The sequence below is a fragment of the Indicator indicator genome, chromosome 6 (assembly GCF_027791375.1).
Source record: "Indicator indicator isolate 239-I01 chromosome 6, UM_Iind_1.1, whole genome shotgun sequence".
Lineage (NCBI taxonomy): Eukaryota > Metazoa > Chordata > Aves > Piciformes > Indicatoridae > Indicator > Indicator indicator.
Genome location: NC_072015.1, coordinates 38,522,703 through 38,542,107, shown reverse-complemented (window position 1 = coordinate 38,542,107; position 19,405 = coordinate 38,522,703). Strand labels below are relative to the sequence as shown.

Below are 19,405 nucleotides of genomic sequence, written 5' to 3'. Positions count from 1 at the left end.
GGAGATGTTCTGTGGTAGCCACTAATGAGTTTTCTTTTAGGAAGGAGGTGTTTAAGTTGCTCTTTCTCCTTCTTGCTTTTCACCTCTCTTCAAGCATGGCTGCCTCAATCAAGTCTTTCAGATAGATTGCTTCTCAGTGTAGGTATTAATGAACCTGCTTATGAGCATAAGATAGAACTGTAGAAAGGAACCTGCAGGATATCTGAAACACCCTGCAGAACAGCCATGCTGAACAGCAACGTGTATTGTCCTTGGTGGGAAAACATGATATAGCTATGCTCCTCCCAGTAACCAAATTTGTATAGGCAGTCCTCTGTAGACATGCACAAACTGCCTCCCCTTCCCCTGCCTTCACTGAGTCTGCAGTTGCTACCTTCAGGTTGCTTCACCCAAACTAGGCAGCAAAATGACATACTAAAGAATGGCTGACGAGGCAAGCAGTGCAGAGCATGCAGACTGCACGAGACAAGTTGCATTTAGGAAAGACACAGATCCATTGCAGGCATATATGTGACACAGCACAGAGATCCCTAAATTAAGTTCAGAAAGTGTGATTTAGGGATTTGAAACAGAAGAGCCACGTCAAGAAATAATCTGTGATGTTATTCTCTGGCAAGTCTGTTCTCTGGATCTGTGTTTCTTGCATGATGTTTCTGTCACAGCAGTTCACTCTCTCCCTGCTCCTACCCCTGCATTTGCATTAACAGAGGCATCTGAAGACAGGAGGGCAAAACAGATCATGAAAATAACACCCAGGTGTCACATATTGGAGTTTTTGAGTAACCGGACTGTTTCAGCTCTCCTTTATAGTTGCATTAGCACAACTGCGCCGCAAGGGCTGGAACAAGCATCTGGAAATTTCTTTAACCGGTTTTGCCACTGAAGAAAACGTAAGACCAAATTGCTTGGCTCTCTATGGTCCTGAGTACTCCTGTAGAGTACTTGAGGTCCTGAGTACTCCTGCAGAGACTTGAGAGAAAACTTTGCATCTTCCAATGTATTTCCCAGTGGCAAAAAGGTCAGGAGAGGCTTGGCCACTCGCAGGCTCAGGCTGAAGTGAGAAACATCAGCCCTCAGGGGACGGACTTTCTTGGACTGTCTTCAAATAATGCACAAAGAACAAAATGTGTAACAGCTGGCAATGACAGTCAGCAGGTTTAAGCTAGATAAAACAGGGCACTCTTTTTCCCACACTAAAAATGTCAGGTTTGAGACCGGAACTTTTGGAGACCAGAGGTATGAATTCAAGAAGGGTTTAGAAAAATCAGTGGCTATTGAAAATGCTCTGCTACAGTGTCCTACAAGACCCTGAAGTGCTTATTGCTGGCAGCTCAGCAAGTTTTTGGTGACGACTCCATACATGTTTCTTGTGCTCTTCTTTCAGGCATTGCTTAAGCATTCATACATTAGCATTTTTTAAGCATTCATACAGAACATGCTCAGCTAAAATGGACTTTACTTTCATCTAGTACATCAGTGCTTAGTGGTTTTTAAGGTGGAGCTTAACCAGTGGACCAAACAGTTTGCGTGATGCTACCACTGACCTTTGTAGGGGAATGGTTTGGTAGATCCTTCCAGTAGTTTTGTCCCATTCCTGGGCAGTTTCCACACAGAAACAACAGCCTGCAACCCCAGTGAGACACTGCTGTGTGCTCTGAGCCACAAAACGGTTGTCCCTAGGAATGCTCATTAGCCAGTGCCAAAGCTAACCAAATTTGGGGGAAACACCAAGATACCAATAAGATTGGAATTAATAAGAGTTGATTATGGCGTGATGTCTGGTTAAGGGTCTTATGCTCTATGCCATGGACTGAGTTGAACCTGCTGCTGTTATTCATACCAGAATCACAGAATCAGCCAGGTTGGAAAAGACCTTTGAGATCATCAAGTCCAACCTATCACCCAACACCATCTAATCAACTAAACCATGGCACTAAGTGCCTCATCCAGGCTTATTTTAAACAATTCCAGGGACGGTGACTCCACCACCTCCCTGGGCAGCACATTCCAATGGCCAGTTTCTTTTTCTGGGAAGAATTTCTTCCTAACATCCAGCCTAAACCTTCTCTGGTGCAGCTTGAGACTGTGTCCTCTTCTGCTGCTAGTTGTCAGGGAGAAAAGACCAACCCCCACCTGGCTACAACCTCCCTTCAGGGAGTTGTAGACAGCAATGAGGTCTCCCCTGAGCCTCCTCTTCTCCAGGCTAAATATCCCCAGCTCCCTCAGCCTCTCCTCCCAGGGCTTGTGTTTCACCAGCCTCATTGCCCTTCTCTGGACATGTTCAAGTATATCAATGTCCTTCTTAAATTGAGGGCCCCAGAACTGGACACAGTACTCAAGGTGTGGTCTAACCAGTGCTGAGTACAGGGCACAATGACTTCCCTGCTCCTCCTGGCCACATTATTCCTGATGCAGACCAGGATGCCATTGGCCTTCTTGGCCACCTGGGCACACTGCTGGCTCCTGTTCAGCTGCTGTCAACCAGCACCCCCAGGTCCCTTTCTGCCTGGCTGCTCTCCAGCCACTCTGACCCCAGCTGAAGCCATGCCAGCTTCAAAAAAAAATGGAAGTGCTAACTGGAGCAAAGTCTTATGGGGCTTGAAGTTCAGATTGCAGCATAGGAGGCTTACAGTTCCAGTTGCTGTTTCTGGGTTCCAGTGTCTTGGGTGTGGTCTTTTTTTTTTTTTTTTCCCTGCAGGCATGGCATTGGAAAAAGTGGGAGTTGGATAGCTACTGGGTTTGGTTTTCTGTTTTATGTTTGTTGGGTTTTCTTTTTTTCTCCCTTTGTATTTCACTGCACTTCTTCTGCAAATAGGCTAAGCTGAGGTGATCATGTATCGTATTATTAGATTAATTAGATTATTAGCTAAGGTAATTATGCATTGTGCTTATGTCACCCTATGTTACATTAAACTCTTATCTCTTTTATCTCGGCCCTGAGCTTTGTGTGTTACTCTTCCCCTCACTTTTGTGTTGGGGGAGCAGGTGGTTTAGCCCTTGTGCTGTATCATTTCACTGTGTAAGACAGCCCTGGAAAGGACAACACCAAATACGGAGTCTGAGAGCCTTTTCTACTGTGGAATTTGCTTGACCTTGGTAATATTCCTTCCTGCCCCCATTTTTATTTGTAACGATAAATGTCCTTGCATCAATAAACTCATAATGCATCTTGTTTATCCCTTCAAAGCCAGCCCTTGTAGCTTTCATTAGAATTTTAGGATATTTATGTCTTTGTAAATGACCGAAAATCTGCAATTTGGCATTAGGAATTAAGAAAAATCTCATTCTACGTAGGGCTGAAGATCAGCTTTGGCCTTTGAGGGGCTGAACTACCTCTGGGCTTGGTAGACAAAAACAAAGTCAGACAGTGCCCAGATTTACAGCAGCAAGTGGCTCTTAGTTACTCAGATGTCTCTGATAATGTGTCATCCACTGTTGCTGGCAGGCATCAGTGTTTAGGCTCAGAATTAATTTCTCTCTAGCTTGAGAGGAAACAGAAATATTTCTTCTGCAAGAGCAAAAAGAGAAAATGGTAGTAACAGAGGGAAAAATGAAAACCACACCAGGCACGTGTGAAAATGCAGACATGTATTGCATATACACACTGCAAATGTTAACAGAAAGAAAGAGCTGTTGAGAAGGAAAAACCAGTGTATTTCACTCTGCTGTGCTTGTGCTTTCAGAATTGCCATATAGGAAGCAAAGAGAATTTTTAAGGTTTCAAAAAGGAGTTCATCTTGTACTTGCTGAAGGGCTAAAAAAAGTTGGCTGTGGAGGGATAAATAATCAAAGGAGCCTTTTCAGCCCTAACTTGTAGTCCAAAAAATCAAAAGAAGGAATGCTGACTAGTTTGTACAATGTGTTGAGGTACTGGAACGTATCCAGAGAAGGGCAACGAAGCTGGGGAGGGGTCTGGAGCACAGCCCTGTGAGGAGAGGCTGAGGGAGCTGGGGGTGTTTAGCCTGGAGAAGAGGAGGCTCAGGGGAGACCTCATTGCTGTCTACAACTACCTGAAGGGAGGTTGTAGCCAGGTGGGGGTTGGTCTCTTCTCCCAGGCAACCAGCAGCAGAAGGAGGGGACACAGTCTCAAGCTGTGCCAGGGGAGGTATAGGCTGGATGTGAGGAGGAAGCTCTTCACAGAGAGAAAGATTGCCCATTGGAATGTGCTGCCCAGGGAGGTGGTGGAGTCTCTGTCCCTGGAGACATTCAAGAGAAGCCTGGATGAGGCACTTAGTGCCATGGTCTAGTTGATTGGCTAGGGCTGGGTGATAGGTTGGACTGGATGACCTTGGAGGTCTCTTCCAACCTGCTTGATTCTATGATTCTATATTCCCAGTTCACAGTAACTTCAGCCACTCAACGGTACTTTTTTATTTTTCTCTCTCTTTGTAGGTTGATTAAGTGAACAGGGGGAAAAAAAAGAAAAACAACCAACCAAACAAAGAAAACACTGAAATCAAAAGCAAAGCTGCTTCCAAGTATTGAAGATACAAGGCCAGGATGAACACGAAGGACGGGAGAATGACCGAAGGAGGTCTCAACGTCACGCTTACCATACGCCTGCTCATGCACGGCAAGGTGAAGCATTTACTGTTCCCACAGCAGCTGCTTGTGTGTGGAGTGAGTGTGTGCAGTTCCCTTCAGAGCCTGACAGTGCTATTGACAGAGGGTTTGCTCCTTTTCCTCCAACCTGAGTCAAAAGCACTGCTGCCATTACCCCAAAAAATCATCCCCTGCCTTTCAAGGCATCACAGTTAAGTTTGCACTTGGAACAAACCCTGCTTATACCAAATCCATTTTGAGCAATCTGGCATCCAAAAAAAAAAAAAAATAAAAGAGGTCTTTCATTGACAGTTACCCACATTTGACAGACCCTTACAGAAAGCTGACCTGTATACAGCTCACTTTCCTCATCATTGGGTAGATTTTTGCAGGGGGGTTTTGAGATAGCAGAACTTTGACTTGTGTAAATTAATTGCCACAGAATTACCCTCTGTTGAAGGCAAGTGGGATAGTTCTTTGTTACTCTGGTGTAGGATCTTATTAGAGTAAACCCCCAGACATATCAAGTGTCTGTTCAGGCCCCTCATGGATTTATTTTGGAAAGTTGACTGTTGCCTTTTTTCTGCCCACCACAGCGCTTAAGCACGCAGATGAAGTGTGAAATGTGGGCCATAGACCAAGTGCCAGTTTAGTATTACAGAATTACAGAATTAACCAGGTTGGAAAAGACCTCAGAGATCAAGTCCAACCTATCACCCAACACCATCTAATCAGCTAAACCATGGCACTAAGTGCCAGTCTTATTTTAAAGAATTCCAGAGACAGTGGCTCCACCACCTCCCTGGGCAGCCCATTCCAATGGACAATCTCTCTTTCTGTGAAGAATTTCTTCCTAACATCCAGCCCAAACCTCCCCTGGTGAAGCTTGAGACTGTGTTCTCCTGTTCTGTCACTGGTCTCAAGCTGCGCCAGGGCAAGTTTAAGCTGGAGGTGAGGAGGAAGTTCTTCAGGGAGAGAGTGGTTGGCCATTGGAATGTGCTGCCCAGGGAGGTGGTGGAGTCACCATCCCTCGAGGTGTTCAAGAGGGGATTGGACATGGCACTTGGTGCCATGGTTTAGTGGTCATGAGGTCTTGGGTGACAGGTTGGACTTTGATGATCTTTGAGGTCTTTTCCAACCTTATTGATTCTGTGATTCTGTGGTTGCCTGGGAGGAGACCAACATCCACCTGGCTACAACCTCCCTTCAGGTAGTTGTAGACAGCAATGAGGTCTCCTCTGAGCCTCCTCTTCTCCAGGCTAAACACCCCCAGCTCCCTCAGCCTCTCCTCACAGGGCTGTGTTCCAGATCCCTCCCCAGCTTTGTTGCCCTTCTCACATTCGAGCAACTCAACATCTTTCTTAAACCAAGGGGTCCAGACTGAACAGTCTGATAGCTGTTTATTTCAGATTGTCAGATCACAAAATGGAGTTCTGATTAAAAAACACATTTCATAGGTTTGTTTGTGGTATTTGCATCAGGCAACGCCAGGCATTTTTAGGCTTCATAATGAGTGTTATATAAAGGAAGTGGTTTTGGCTCTGTCCTACCAAAAAACAGTGAATAACTGTATATACCATTCTGGAGATCACATTTATGTCTATAAATCTAAGAAATTAATTTATTTTTACTTCTAAAATTTAATTTAGTAGTTAAAACCACACATTTTAAAACAGTGCATGCTTTCAACCTATAGCACGAACATACGTTATGATATGGCAACAGCACAAATAGGAGACTAAGGTATCTCCCTCTGTGTTTTGGTTATGGAGCTGCTAAGTCTGAGAGGGTATAGTTTAAATTCAGAGATTAAAAATCTCAGAAATTAGGTTGTGTCAGATCAAATTATGTATTTTCTCAGGAATGATATAACCATTTTGTTTGATTCCCCCACTCCCTGCCGAAAGATTCAGCTTCAGGCAGGCATCAGGTGTGTAAAAATCTGCATTTTAAATAGGGAGCTGTCAAACGAATTTGGTAACAGTCTCCCTTACCAAACCCACCTGAAATCTATACAGATCTTCTTGTGGGTTTAGAATTCCCCCCCTCCCACCCCCAGCATTAAATTTGCCAGATCAGCTCAGTTGGAAGCAAATGAAAGATGTATTTACAAGCAAGACTACAATCTACAATGAAATGCAATGAATGTGCACAAATATACAATATTTACAGATATTTGCAATTAACAAACATCACAAGGACCTCCCTGGCCAAAGACCAGGGAAACTGCAGCAGCTTCTTCCTTCCCTGCCTCCTCCCCTACCCCCTTGTACACAAAGAACAAGAGACAGAAGCAGAGAAGTTAATAGCAGTCAAAACAATGCAGCCAAGGTCAAGCAGAAGTCAGCAGAAGCACAAAGTTAGTATCTTCCAGCCCAAGGAATGGAGAAGAGAGAGAGATTGTTTTGGGAACCGAATCTTATGGTAGATATCTCTCCAATGGAACTGTTTAAAATAATCATTGTTTACCTTTTTGCACCCAGTAGTGATTTATTTACACTCTACTACTTTCTGTTCAAGATCAGTGAAAAGTTTTTAAAGGCAGAGCCTAAAACTACCACAATGTCTTCATTAAAAGTTAGATCTTGGAGGTTGATTGCACCAGGTTCTGATCCCAGTCCAAAAAAGCATTTGAACACACCCTTATCCTGGGTGGTATATGTATCCCAGTCTCACAGTATATCAGAGGTTGGAAGGGACCTCAAGAGTTCATCAGCTCCAACCCCCCCTGCCAGAGCAGGATCACTTAGGGTAGTCTGCACAGGAATGCATCCAGGTGGGGTTGGAAAATCTCCAGAGAAGGAGACTCCACAACCCTCCTGGGCAGCCTGTTCCAGGGCTCTGTCACCTTCACTGGAAAGAAGTTTCTCCTTCTGTTGAGCTGAAATCTTCTATGTTCAAGTTTGAACCCATTGTTCCTTGTCTTATCACTGTGAACCACCAAAAAGAGCCTGGCCCCCTCCACTTGACACCCACCCCTCAGTTATTGATAGACATTGATCAGATCCTCTCTCCGTCTTCTCTTCATTGGAGAGATGCTCAAGTCCCCTAATCATCCTCACAGCCCTGCTGTTTTCAGTCAAATTCCCATGCTTTTTTTTTAACCACTATCAGACAGCTCTGCTTCCTTCAGATTCATGCCTGTAAAGCAAAAATCAAGTTTCTGTCGTTTTCAGGCCATCTTAGTTAAACTGTGAGCTAGGTTATTTTTGAAAAAAAAAAAAGAAAAAATTAAAAAATCCTAAATTAAATTAGAAAAAGCTGATTTTCCATGTTAACCATCAATAAGAGTGTGCAACCACTTTTAACAATATCATGTGTCCAATCTTCAAAGCATGCGCAGCCCCTAGGGTCTAAATTAAACCCATAAAAGCTACAAAGTTCAAATTTGAAGTGGGAGTGTACCATGTGTTCCCACTTAGCAAGGCATGATGGGTCTACTATTAACTCTACTATGCTCTAATAATGGATTCTCTTGTGCCTAAGTATTACAGAGAGGACATTAAATCAGAATTTATTCTGGTCATAAAAAGGAAAAGTCTTATGGTTTCTTCACTGTAATTTTTGTGATTTAGAAATGGCTATGTAGCTGAATGAAGGCTCTCTGAGTCAATATGAACCCAGTGTGAAAAGGTCACTCTGAAAGCTTTTTATGTGCCTGTGGAAAAAAAAAGAAGAAACACAATTCTAGGCTCTTCCTTAAGATTTGTTGTAATAATGGCATTGGCAGAAATTTCTCATCTCTACTTAGTATTTCCAGAAAAAAGAAATAAGTGAAGCAGAGCTTGGATTGTAAATAACTGGTCATAACTTGAAAGAGAAAAGGGGAATTAAAAGGCAACAGCAGCAAACTGGATTAAGTTAGATAATTTTTAAAGTAAGATCACAGAATCACAGAATGTTAGGGTTTGGAAGGGACCACAAAAAATCATTGAGTCCAACCCTCCTGCCAGAGCAGGATCACCTAGAGCAGGTCACACAGGAACTCATCCCAGGTGGGTTTTGAATGTCTTCAGTGAAGGAGACTCCACAACCTCTCGTGGGCAGCCTGTTCCAATGCTCTGTCACCCTCACAGTGAGAAAGTTTTTCCTTATCTTTTCATGGTACCTCCTATGTTCCAGCTTGCACCCATTGCCCCTTGTCCTATCATTGGACATCACCCAGCAGAGCCTGGTTCCATCCTCCTGACACTCACCCTTCACATATTTATAAACATGAATGAGGTCACCCCTCAGGCTCCTCTTCTCCAAGCTAAAGAGACCCAGCTCCTTCAGGCTTTCCTCATGAGGGAGCTGTTCCACTCCTTCCATCATTTTTGTGGCTCTGTGCTGGAATCCTTCAAGCAGTTCCCTGTTCTTCTTGAACTGAGGGGCCCAGAACTGGACACAATATGCAGGTGCAGCCTCACCAGGGCAAAGCAGAGAGGGAGGAGAACCTTTCTCAACCTGCTAGACACACCTCAGGATGCTATTGGCCTTCTTGGGCACAAGGGCACATTGTGTGCTTGTGGACATCCTGTTGTCCACCAGAACCCCCAGTCCTTTTTGATGGAGCTGCTCTCCAAAAGGTCAGCCCCCACCCTATACTGATACATGAAGTTCTTGCCCAGATGCAAGACTCTACACTTGTGCTTGTTGTATTTCATTAAATTTCTCCCCACCCAACTTTCCAGCCTATCCAGGACTTGCTGAGTGGCAGCACAGCCTTCTGGTGTGTCAGCCATGCCTCCAGTTTTGTGCTATTTTGTGCTATCATTTCAGGCTTGTGTTTCATGGAAATATGCTGATCTATCCTTACTAACCTTAGCTCTGTCTCCAAGACTTCATTACCAGTGTGCTTAGGGAAGGTCTGTGTGCTTTGTGATATTTGCATCAATTTTGACTGGAAGTCCAGAACTTGTTCTGCTCTGCTTTGCTATCTTGACTGTACATTCTGCATACTTAGGAAATTTTCAGCATGTACTTTTCGTGTATTTGTGTAGGGGCTTTAAGTCAAAGAATGGACATCCTCGTTAGGCAATTAAGCTAAATTCTGGAACCTGCAGACAGAAAAATCAGGATTTGTATGAGTGCAAGTAAATGGGCAATTAAAAAGTATATTTAGCAACAACAAACAAAACAAGTAGCAAAAATTAAAGACAGTATTAGTATCTGCTGAAAGGAAAACAGGTCTGAACAGTCCTCAGCTCCAGGAGCACCCAGGCCAGTGTCACTCCATAGGTAGGACACCTCTCATCATTGCCTTTGCTTGACCTTGCTTCATGTAAAAAAGCAACAGTAGGTCCAGATGAGCTCCTGCAGTTCTCTGTGCAACCTCCTACTCAAGAGGCTGGGATGGTCACCTGAGAAACCTACTCAGACACTTTTCTGCAGTGAAGTAAAATACAGGAGCAACGGACAGGCAACAAGGCAACACACAGCCTTAGTTTTCTGAGGGCAGAAAATGTGGGGAGGGTAGCATTTTTTTTTTCCAGTGGAAGCAGCAAAAAGTCTTGTGCAAGGCTAACAACTGTGAGTAAATAAAAGGTTAACCTTAGGATGAATGTCTCAGGGTCTGATATGAAAGGTGTCAGCCTGAGCCAGGACTTCAGTGTGCATGTGATGTTATGGTATGTGAGAGACTTAATTTTCTTCTTGTGCCGTGTTGCATCATTTAAAAACTTACCACAAAATCATTTCAGTTGGAAATGACGTTTAACATCACTAAACCATGTCACCAAGCACCACATCTAGGTGTCTGTACCTCCAGGGATGGGGACTCAACCACTTTGACAACTCTTTCAGTGAAGAAATTTTTCCTAACCCCCCAATCTAAACCTACCCTGCGGCAACTGTTTCCTCTTGTACTATCACTTGTTACCTGGGAGAAGAGACTAACTCACACCTTACTACAACCTCCTTATAGGTAGTCATAAAGAGCAATGAGGTCACCCTTCAGCCTCCTATTCTCCAGACTAAACAATCCCAGTTCCCTCAGCTGCCCTACAAAAGACTTGTTCTCTAGACCCCTCACCAGCTTCACTGCCCTTCTTAGGACACTTGTGGGAGTATGATAACCCTGGAGAGAGACCAAGAGCAACACAAAACATTTGTCATACTTGGGTGCAATGAATTAGAGGACAAGCGCAGGGGAGTATGCTTCAGGGGCAGTGATCAGACATTCCTCACATCCACAGGCAGGGTATTTTAAAAGTTAGGAAAAAAGTTGGTTTGTGGGCATGTGAGGAGGAGGGAAGCCTGCCCAAGCATGCTGCACCATCCATCACTGGAAGTTTTTAAGGATGAGTTGAACTAAAATGATTACATCCTGTAAAGCTGCCATGGCACTGCAGCCTCTGCTGCTGGGGACCTTTTCAACTGAAATAGCTGAATGCTGCTTCAGAGAGGGCAGGAACAGGAAAGGTTTTTGAAGTATATGCAGGAGTTAGATATTAAATAATGCAGAAATGCATTTTCATCTTTTATTAATGAGAAAGGTGCACCACATTAAGGAATAAAGCTGTTGCATGCATTTCAGTAGAGAAAAACAGGGAATATGTGTTGGGGCTGTTTACATTGCCCTATTTCTCTGCTTTCCATCTAATTCCTGATGGTTTTGGAAGTAAAATCACTGTGTAGGACTGATATGTGAGTAGATGCAGATACTTTTTGACCTTTGTAAACTTTAAAAGTATAATTTCTGGTCAGGATTAGAATATTGCAGGGATTGTAAGATTTCTGCTTCCAGCAAAGGCAGAAGTGGCAGCATTTACTCAGATCAGATCAACATTTTTGAGGGGCTTAGGGAAGGAGTTCAGAAATAGAAAACAAAGTGGATTAATAAAGTCAGATGGTTGGGAAGAACAAGGAAATTATTTACAGGTAGGATGAAGGAGGGAGGGAATAATTGGCAGGGAAGTAGAACTCTTGCCAAATACTGAGAGGTGTAAATTGGAAAGTTGAGGCAATTAACTGGAGAAGATAATTTGGGAGATACATGTTGAGTGAGAGACAGCAACCTGGAAAGCATAAAAGGCTGAAAGGCATCAGGTGTGGCAGTGTCTAGAGAGTGGCACGTTTGGGATGTGCTGAGTTGGGGAGGAAAGCCACGCAGCAAATGGGTATGCAGTGCTGGATGTACAGATTCAGTGTATCATGGGGCAAAGAGATGTTCATTACCTTACTGTTCCTCTGGCAAAAAGTCACACCTGCAGTTCTGTGCTCATCAGCAGGTGCCACGTGTGTGAGTGGTGTGGAAAACTGAGCAGAAGGGGGAATTCACAGAAAAACAGCAAAGTTTTTAGGAGGCTGAGGAAATTGCCTAGCTTTCTCCAGTCATTCTCATAAACACCTGGAGAGAATAAATGTGAGTGTAATGGAGTGTTGTTATTCTGCATGAAACAAGTCCTTGTAGTGGGGAATAATAGGGTAAAATGTGGGTTGGACAATAAATGCTAATAAGGGAATCCCAAGGGAAACCCATGATACTGAGATTTTTAGGAGCTTCTGGAAGTCTCCTAAACAGATTTTAAACAAAAATTGTACTGTGCAGAATGTATAACCTGCATGGATGGAGGAAAGATACAATGACTGAGTGGAGTTTTTCCCTAGAATTGTAGAATTGTTAGGGTTGGGAGGGACCTCAAGCATCATCTGGTTCCAAACCCCTGCCAAGGGCAGGGACACCTCACACTGGATCACGTTGCTCAGAGCCACATCCAGCCTGGCCTTGAAAACATCCAGGGGTGGAGGCTTCTACCACCTCCCTTCCCTAATAGCATTTGCTCAGTTATACATTTCTCATAGTTTAAGCAGTGTTGAGTCAGAAAAATGTATCTGTAGTCAAGTCAAATGAACAGGTTTGGACAAAACTCTTGAGTGCTTTGGTTGTCAGGCACTAGGCTTCCAGTACTTACAGGTTACCTTTAGGTGCCCTAAAGAACTCTTGTCTCACAGTGAATTCAGCAGAATCAGTGGATGCCTTGTGGCACTGGAATGATTGATTAATTAAGTGAACTTACATCAAGCTTCAGTGGTGACTTTCAGACACGTTGGTGATTATTTTATGATGCTATATATAGAATTTCTTACCAGAAAGAAAATTTGGGCTCATTAAGGATATAGGCAGAATAAAATCATGGAGAAAATTGCTATTGTCATAAGTATACATTTTTATCACCAGAGATTCTTGTAGTGTTGGGAGGGGTTTTTGCTTTGGTTTGGTTTTGTGGTTTTGGTTTTGGTTTTTGGTGCCTGCTTAACTGCCCCCTGGAAAACTGCAAAGCAAGCACAGAAATAATTTTTCCCCATCTTGAAGGTAATGCTCTTCTCCTTCCCCATTTTTTTTTCCTTTTACTTTTCACTTATTAAGACACAACAAAGTACCTTGTCAGTAATTTAATTCCAGCCATAAAATGCCAAGTAAGACAATGTTTGTTCTGTTCTTTCTAGTTTCCATGAATGCTTTCAGGGTATTATGAGGATTGACTGTCCTGCCTATTGCTGTTATAGTGCTTGTTTTGTTTGTTTGCATTCCTGTGCTACCTAAGAGCTCTAATCATAGAACAAAACTCCAAGTGCATGTATACCACAGAAGGTGGATTTCCTCTTGGTGAGTTTGTAGTAGCAAGAGCTGAAAAGTTCTCATTAGCCTAAAAAAATAACTGAGAGGGCAGAGGTCTTTCCACCTCAGCCCCTGGACACAGTATGTCTCCCTGGGACAACCCATTCCAGGGTCTCGCCACTCTCATGGGGAAGAACTTCTTCCTCACGTCCAGCCTGAATCTCCCCACTTCCAGCTTTATTGCGTTCCCCCTAGTCCTGTCACTACCTGATAGCCTAAAAAGCCCCTCCCTAAAAACTCCCTCATCACTCCACAGCTGGAATCATAGAATCATAGAATGGCAGGGGTTGGAAGGGACCTCTGGAGACTGAGTCCAACCCCCACTGTGTGAAAGCAGAATCACCTAGTGCAGGTCACACAGTAGCATATCCAGACAGGTCTTTAAAGGCTCTAGAGAAGGAGACTTCACAACTTCTCTGGGCAGCCTGTTCCAGTGCTCTGTCACCCTTACAGTTAAAGAAGTGTTTCTGCATGTTGAGGTGGAACTTCTGTGTTCTGCTTTGTGTCTGTTGCCCTTGTCCTATCACAGGGCACCACTGAAAAGAGAGTGGCCCCTTCTTGCCACCCATCCTTCAGATGTTTGTAAACACTAATAAGATCACCTCTCAGTCTTCTCTTCTCCAGACTAAACAGCCCCAGGGCTCTCAGCTTTTCCTCCTAAGATAGATGTTCCAGTCCCTTGATCATCCTTGTAATGAACTGAGGTTGCAGAAGGAGCGCACCCTGCCCAGTGCTGCTGCTTCAGCTGATCCATTCTTAGGTTTGTGTTTTGGGACGAAGGCTTAGAGGTTTGGTGTGAAATTGAGTGTAAATGGGTTACCCATCTACTATCAAAAAGCAAATGAGAAATGCCTGTTGGCACAGCTGCCCAAAAAAGGGTAGATGGACCTGTGGCAGGTTCCTAACACTGGCATCTGCATCACAAAGACAGATTTGGAAGTCTTCTCATACACTACACATTTGTTAGCATGAGATATGTTCCAGCAAGGGCTTGGACTGCAGTGCCTTACTAAATTAGGGCAGTTACCATCAGACAATGACAACTGAAGTATCACCTAGTAACGTGAGATCTCTCATGTCACTGAGGGTAATCCCACATAACCCCACAACACAAAGCAGACTCTCAGTTTATTCAAGGCAGTTATTTGTTCCCTGAAGCAGACACATTACATCATGTTTCCAAACCCTGACTTTTCTTCCAGCATTTGAAACATGCTGAAGCACCATGTGCTCCATGCAGGCAACATTGTTCAGAATATCCTCATGGAATATGTTCCTGGGATCTTCCATTCAACTCTATTTGTTTGCAGACAACACTAAGTTGGGAGCAGGTTAGGAGGGCTCTGCAGAGGGACCTTGACAGGCTGGACAGATGGGCTGAGTCTAACAGGATGGCATTCAACAAGTCCAAGTGCCAGGTTCTGCACTTTGGCCACAACAACTCCATGCAGCACTACAGGCTGGGGTCTGAGTGGCTGGAGAGCAGCCAGGCAGAAAGGGACCTGGGGGTACTGGTTGACAGCAGCTGAACATGAGCCAGCAGTGTGCCCAGGTGGCCAAGAAGGCCAATGGCATCCTGGTCTGCATCAGGCATAGTGTGGCCAGCAGGAGCAGGGAAGTCATTCTGCCCTGTGCTCAGCTCTGGTTAGGCCACACCTTGAGTACTGTGTCCAGTTCTGGGGCCCTCAATTTAAGAAGGACATTGAGATACTTGAATGTGTCCAGAGAAGGGCAATGAGGCTGGGGAGAGGTCTGGAGCACAGCCCTATGAGGAGAGGCTGAGGGAGCTGGGGTTGTTTAGCCTGGAGAAGGGGAGGCTCAGGGGTGATCTTATTGCTCTCTACAACTACCTGAAGGGAGGTTGTAGCCAGGTGGGGGTTGGTCTCTTCTCCCAGGCAACCAGCACCAGAGCAAGAGGACACAGTCTCAAGCTGCACCAGGGGAAGTTTAAGCTGGGGGTGAGGAGAAAGTTCTTCCCAGAAAAAGAGATTGCCCATTGGAATGTGCTGCCCAGGGAGGTGGTGGAGTTACCATCCCTGGAAGCGTTCAAGAAAAGCTTGGATGTGGCACTCGAAGCCATGGTTTAATTGTCAGGAGGTGTTAGGTATTAGGCAATAGGTTGGACTCGATGACCTCCGAGGTCTTTTCCAGGCTGGTTGATTCTGTGATTCTGTGACTCATGTGTTTATATAAGTATAGGCAATTCTCTCTCCTCAGAGAGAGAGAGCTGGGTTGTTTTATGCCTCTTTATGCATGCAAAAGACAACTAGTGCTGGTCTAGAAAACTTTATCAATGTGGATGTTTTTGGCTGTTGCCAGGACCCCTCCTTGTCTCCTGACAGATGTGCTTCCCCACCATGGAAGGAGGCTCTGTTTCTTTCTTTTCAATGCTTTTATAGCACTCTTTCTTGTTTGTGCAGTTTGGTCCTACTGGCTCTGCCTTATCCTTGCTCCTAGAAAGTAGGTAATCATATGCAATCAAAGCATTGCCTGAATGAATTGCAGGCTTTGGAATGTAGCCTATGCTTTGTCAGATACTTTGAGCTGGGAATATATATTCTAATTTTTTAAATGTGTTTTCTTTCTAGATGTGGCTTTATCACAGGGCTCCTGGGAGTTTAGTGTTCCATTCACCCTGTAGTGCTGATAACAGGAGCTGCATGCCCCATGGTAGTAGAGCAGGGGCTGTCCTTTTATATGGTCCTGCAATAGCTGCCTGTTTTGTGCTCCGTTACAGTAACATTTTCTAGCATGTTCCAAGGAATTGCTCATCAGTCTCATTGAAATATTTTTCTCAGTGGGATTCACACTGCTCATTCTTTCAGTTCTTTGGCAGCCTGTACTCTTCGACAATAACAAGGTGACGATCAGTCAGGGCAAATTCCTGAGCCCACTAAAGCCAATAGCAAAACTCCCACAGCCCTCAGTGGCCTGAGAATCCTAATATTTTATGCCTTGTTCTGCTTGTTTAAGCATTCCAAATTTCCTTGCTGGAAATTGACCTTCTTTTTTACTAGGGCTACAAATCATAGAATCATAGAATCAGTCAGGGTTGGAAGGGACCACAAGGATCATCTAGTTCCAACCCCCCTGCCATGGCCAGGGACACCTCACACTACATCAGGCTGGCCAGAGCCTCATCCAGCCTGGCCTTAAAAACCTCCAGGGATGGGGCCTCAACCACCTCCCTGGACAACCCATTCCAGGCTCTCACCACTCTCATGGAGAAGAACTTCTTCCTCACATCCAGTCTGAACCTCCCCACTTCCAGCTTTGTTCCATTCCCCCTAGTCCTATCACTACCTGATATCCTAAAAAGTCCCTCCCCAGCTTTCTTGTAGCCCCCTTCAGATACTGGAAGGCCACAATGAGGTCACCTCAGAGCCTTCTCTTCTCCAGACTGAATAGTCCCAGCTCTCTCAGTCTGTCTCCATAGCAGAGGAGCTGCATCCCTCTGAACATCCTCGTGGCCATTTTTTGGACATGTTCCATCACCCCCAGATCCTTCCTGTATTAGGGGCTCCAGAACTGGATGCAGTACTCCAGGTGGGGTCTCACCAGAGCTGAGTAGAGGGGGAGAATCACCTCCCTTGACCTGCTGGCCACACTTCTCCAGATGCAGCCCAGGCTCTGGTTGGCTTTCTGGGCTGCAAGTGCACATTGACAGCTCCCGTTGAGCCTCTTGTCCACCAGCACCTCCAAGTCCCTCCCCTCAGGGCTGCTTTCCAGCCAGTCCCTGCCCAGCCTGGATTTGTGCTTGGGATTGCCTCTGTTTCCAAAGCATGACTATCTTTTCCCATTCCCAAGGAAGATATTTTTGTAGTTATTATTAGCCAAGCCGCATTCATGCATTTCTGAAAGAACAACATCTGTCATTAAACACAGGATGATCAAATGGATTGGGACAAGTTTCATTCCAAGTGTATAGTGGCAGAGATTTGTAGGTTCTACACCAGACCTGCAGCTTCTAATGAAACTTCAGATGCACGAAAGCTATAATTATACCACAGATTGAAACAGAATTGCTTGCCCATAGCTAGAGAAAGACAATATGCTCACCTGTAGCAAAAGGTCTTTCTACTTCCTCAGAATCTGGGTTATAAATTATTTCTGAAAGCTGGGACCAAAAAGAATGGGAAAAGTTTTCAAGGTCAGACTGCTAAATGTGCTGAATAGGCAGATAGGAACAAGAAGACATGAGGGGTTCTGAAAGCTTATCATTACTGAGAGTCTTACTCCCTGTATTGTTTCATCCCATTCAGCAGGTACAAGCAGGTTGGTAGAGTTATAGTGATATATAAAGAACAGTAAGATCTTATAAATGTTGTGGAATAAGTGTCCCAAACTTGTGGCACTGCTAACAAAAAGATGCCCCTCATTAGCCAGCCTATGGAGCATGCTGCTACACCTGCCTCAGCCATGGGAAAAAGTGCAACCCAAACCCACATAGTAAGAGACACAGGATAATTTGGTCACAAGACACAAAACTGCAGCAAGTCTGCTTCATTCGTTCCTCTTCTCCCAGAGCTGCTCCTTTACATTGTATGTGCAGGAGTTTTACAGTCCCAGATGGATGCAGAGAGCTTTTCAACAACAGTCACACAACTCTGCAGTGTGTAATGATCTACTGTACAGCAGCCAGCAGAACTATAGGTTTGCAAAGCAGATACCTTTGGAAGAGTTGTGATTCCTGCCTGGACAATATATATTTCCTGATCAGAATATATATACCTGAAGGGAGGTTGTAGGCAGGTGGGTGTTGGTCTCTGACAATCAGTGACAGAACAAGAGGACACAGCCTCAAGCTGCACCAGGGGAGATTTAGGCTGGATGTTAGGAAGAAATTCTTCACAGAAAGAGAGATTGGCCATTGGAATGGGCTGCCCAGGGAGGTGGTGGAGTCACTGTCCCTGGAGGTGTCTAAAATAAGACTGGATGAGGCCCTTAGTGCTATGATTTAGATGATTAGATGGTGTTGGGTGATAGGTTGGACTTGATGATCTCTGAGGTCTTTTCCAACCTTGTTAGTTCTGTGATTCTGTGATTTTCTGATCAGTAAGTACGAGAGAGTAGAGAAGAGGCCTCATTGGGTTGAGGAACTTTATGGATAGTTAGGCATTGATTTCAGTGGGTATAAGGTCATTCCTGAAGAATCACAGACCCAGAGAGGCTGAAAGGGATCCCCAAAGGTCTCATGAATCAAGCTAATCCTGCTGGAGCTGGTTGCTCAGGGACTTGCCCAGGCTGAGTTTGGACACCTTCAAGGACTGAGACTCCACAGCTTCTCCGGATACGTATTCTAATGTCCAGCCATCCCTATGGTGTTTTTTTTTCCTCATACTGAGTAGGAATTTGATGTTGCAACTTGCTTTCCTTGTTGTACACTGCAATAAGATCCTGCTAACTTTTCTCTTCCTGAGAACAAGCAAACACAAATCTTTCATCCTCTCCTCTTTTGTGCTGTGGTCATCTTGATGGCCCTGCAGTGGATTCAGTTCAGTGTATCCTTGTCTGCCTTGTACTAGGAGCCCAAAAAAGGACATAAACCTTGAGGCATGGACTCACAAACACAAGGTGAAGGCAAGAATCATTTGTCTCATCCTGCTGGCTGCACTCTTGCTAATATTTGTTTGGTCTGGGATGCATTGCTGATGCATGCTCATACTTACGTTGGAGCGGTGCATTGGGACCCTAAGGACATCTTCTGCAAAGCAAATTTTTGCCTAGCTTGTTCTTCTGCCCAAGCAGAAGGATCTCATTCATGGGACTTTTTATATGACCGTTCTACTCCCTGAGGTTTCACTCAGCCCATTTCTCTAGACTAAGTGACTGCAAAAAGGCAGCCTTCTCCAGCAGTGTATTTATTGACTCTTTCCCTCAGTCTGGTGTTACCTGCAGAGGAACCATATGCTAAAGTTCCTCATTGTAATAGGTCTTCTTCTCAATGAAAAGCCTTTGTGCCTTGTGAGCAGGATGTAAAGAGTTGCAAGTATAAGGAACTTTGTATCACAAGCCTATAACTAACCTCCTGGTGAGAAATAGCTTTCTCAAGGTTTCTGCAGGTAACTCTCTATTGCAAAGTGAAGCTAGTACCACTTTGTCATGAGCCCATCATTGGGTGGAATAAAGGAGGGTAATTTGTTAAATCTTCCTATCTTCCTCTTTAGACTGTGTTTCAGGATGAGTCAGACTTAAGTATATATAGCCTGGGGGCAGGAAACTGTGTATCATCTGGGACAGATCAGACCATGTGCAGCCATC

General features: G+C 44.5%; 1 protein-coding gene across 1 annotated transcript in view; it reads left to right on the top strand.

Annotated features, from left to right (window-relative positions):
- Positions 1–4,500: 4,500 nt before the first annotated feature.
- Positions 4,501–19,405, top strand: part of LOC128967521 (poly(rC)-binding protein 3-like) — a 62,868-nt gene continuing 47,963 nt past the window's right edge. The window contains exon 1 of the mRNA XM_054381666.1: positions 4,501–4,578. Within this exon, the coding sequence (XP_054237641.1) occupies positions 4,501–4,578 (78 nt within the window). The remainder of the gene's footprint in view (positions 4,579–19,405) is intronic.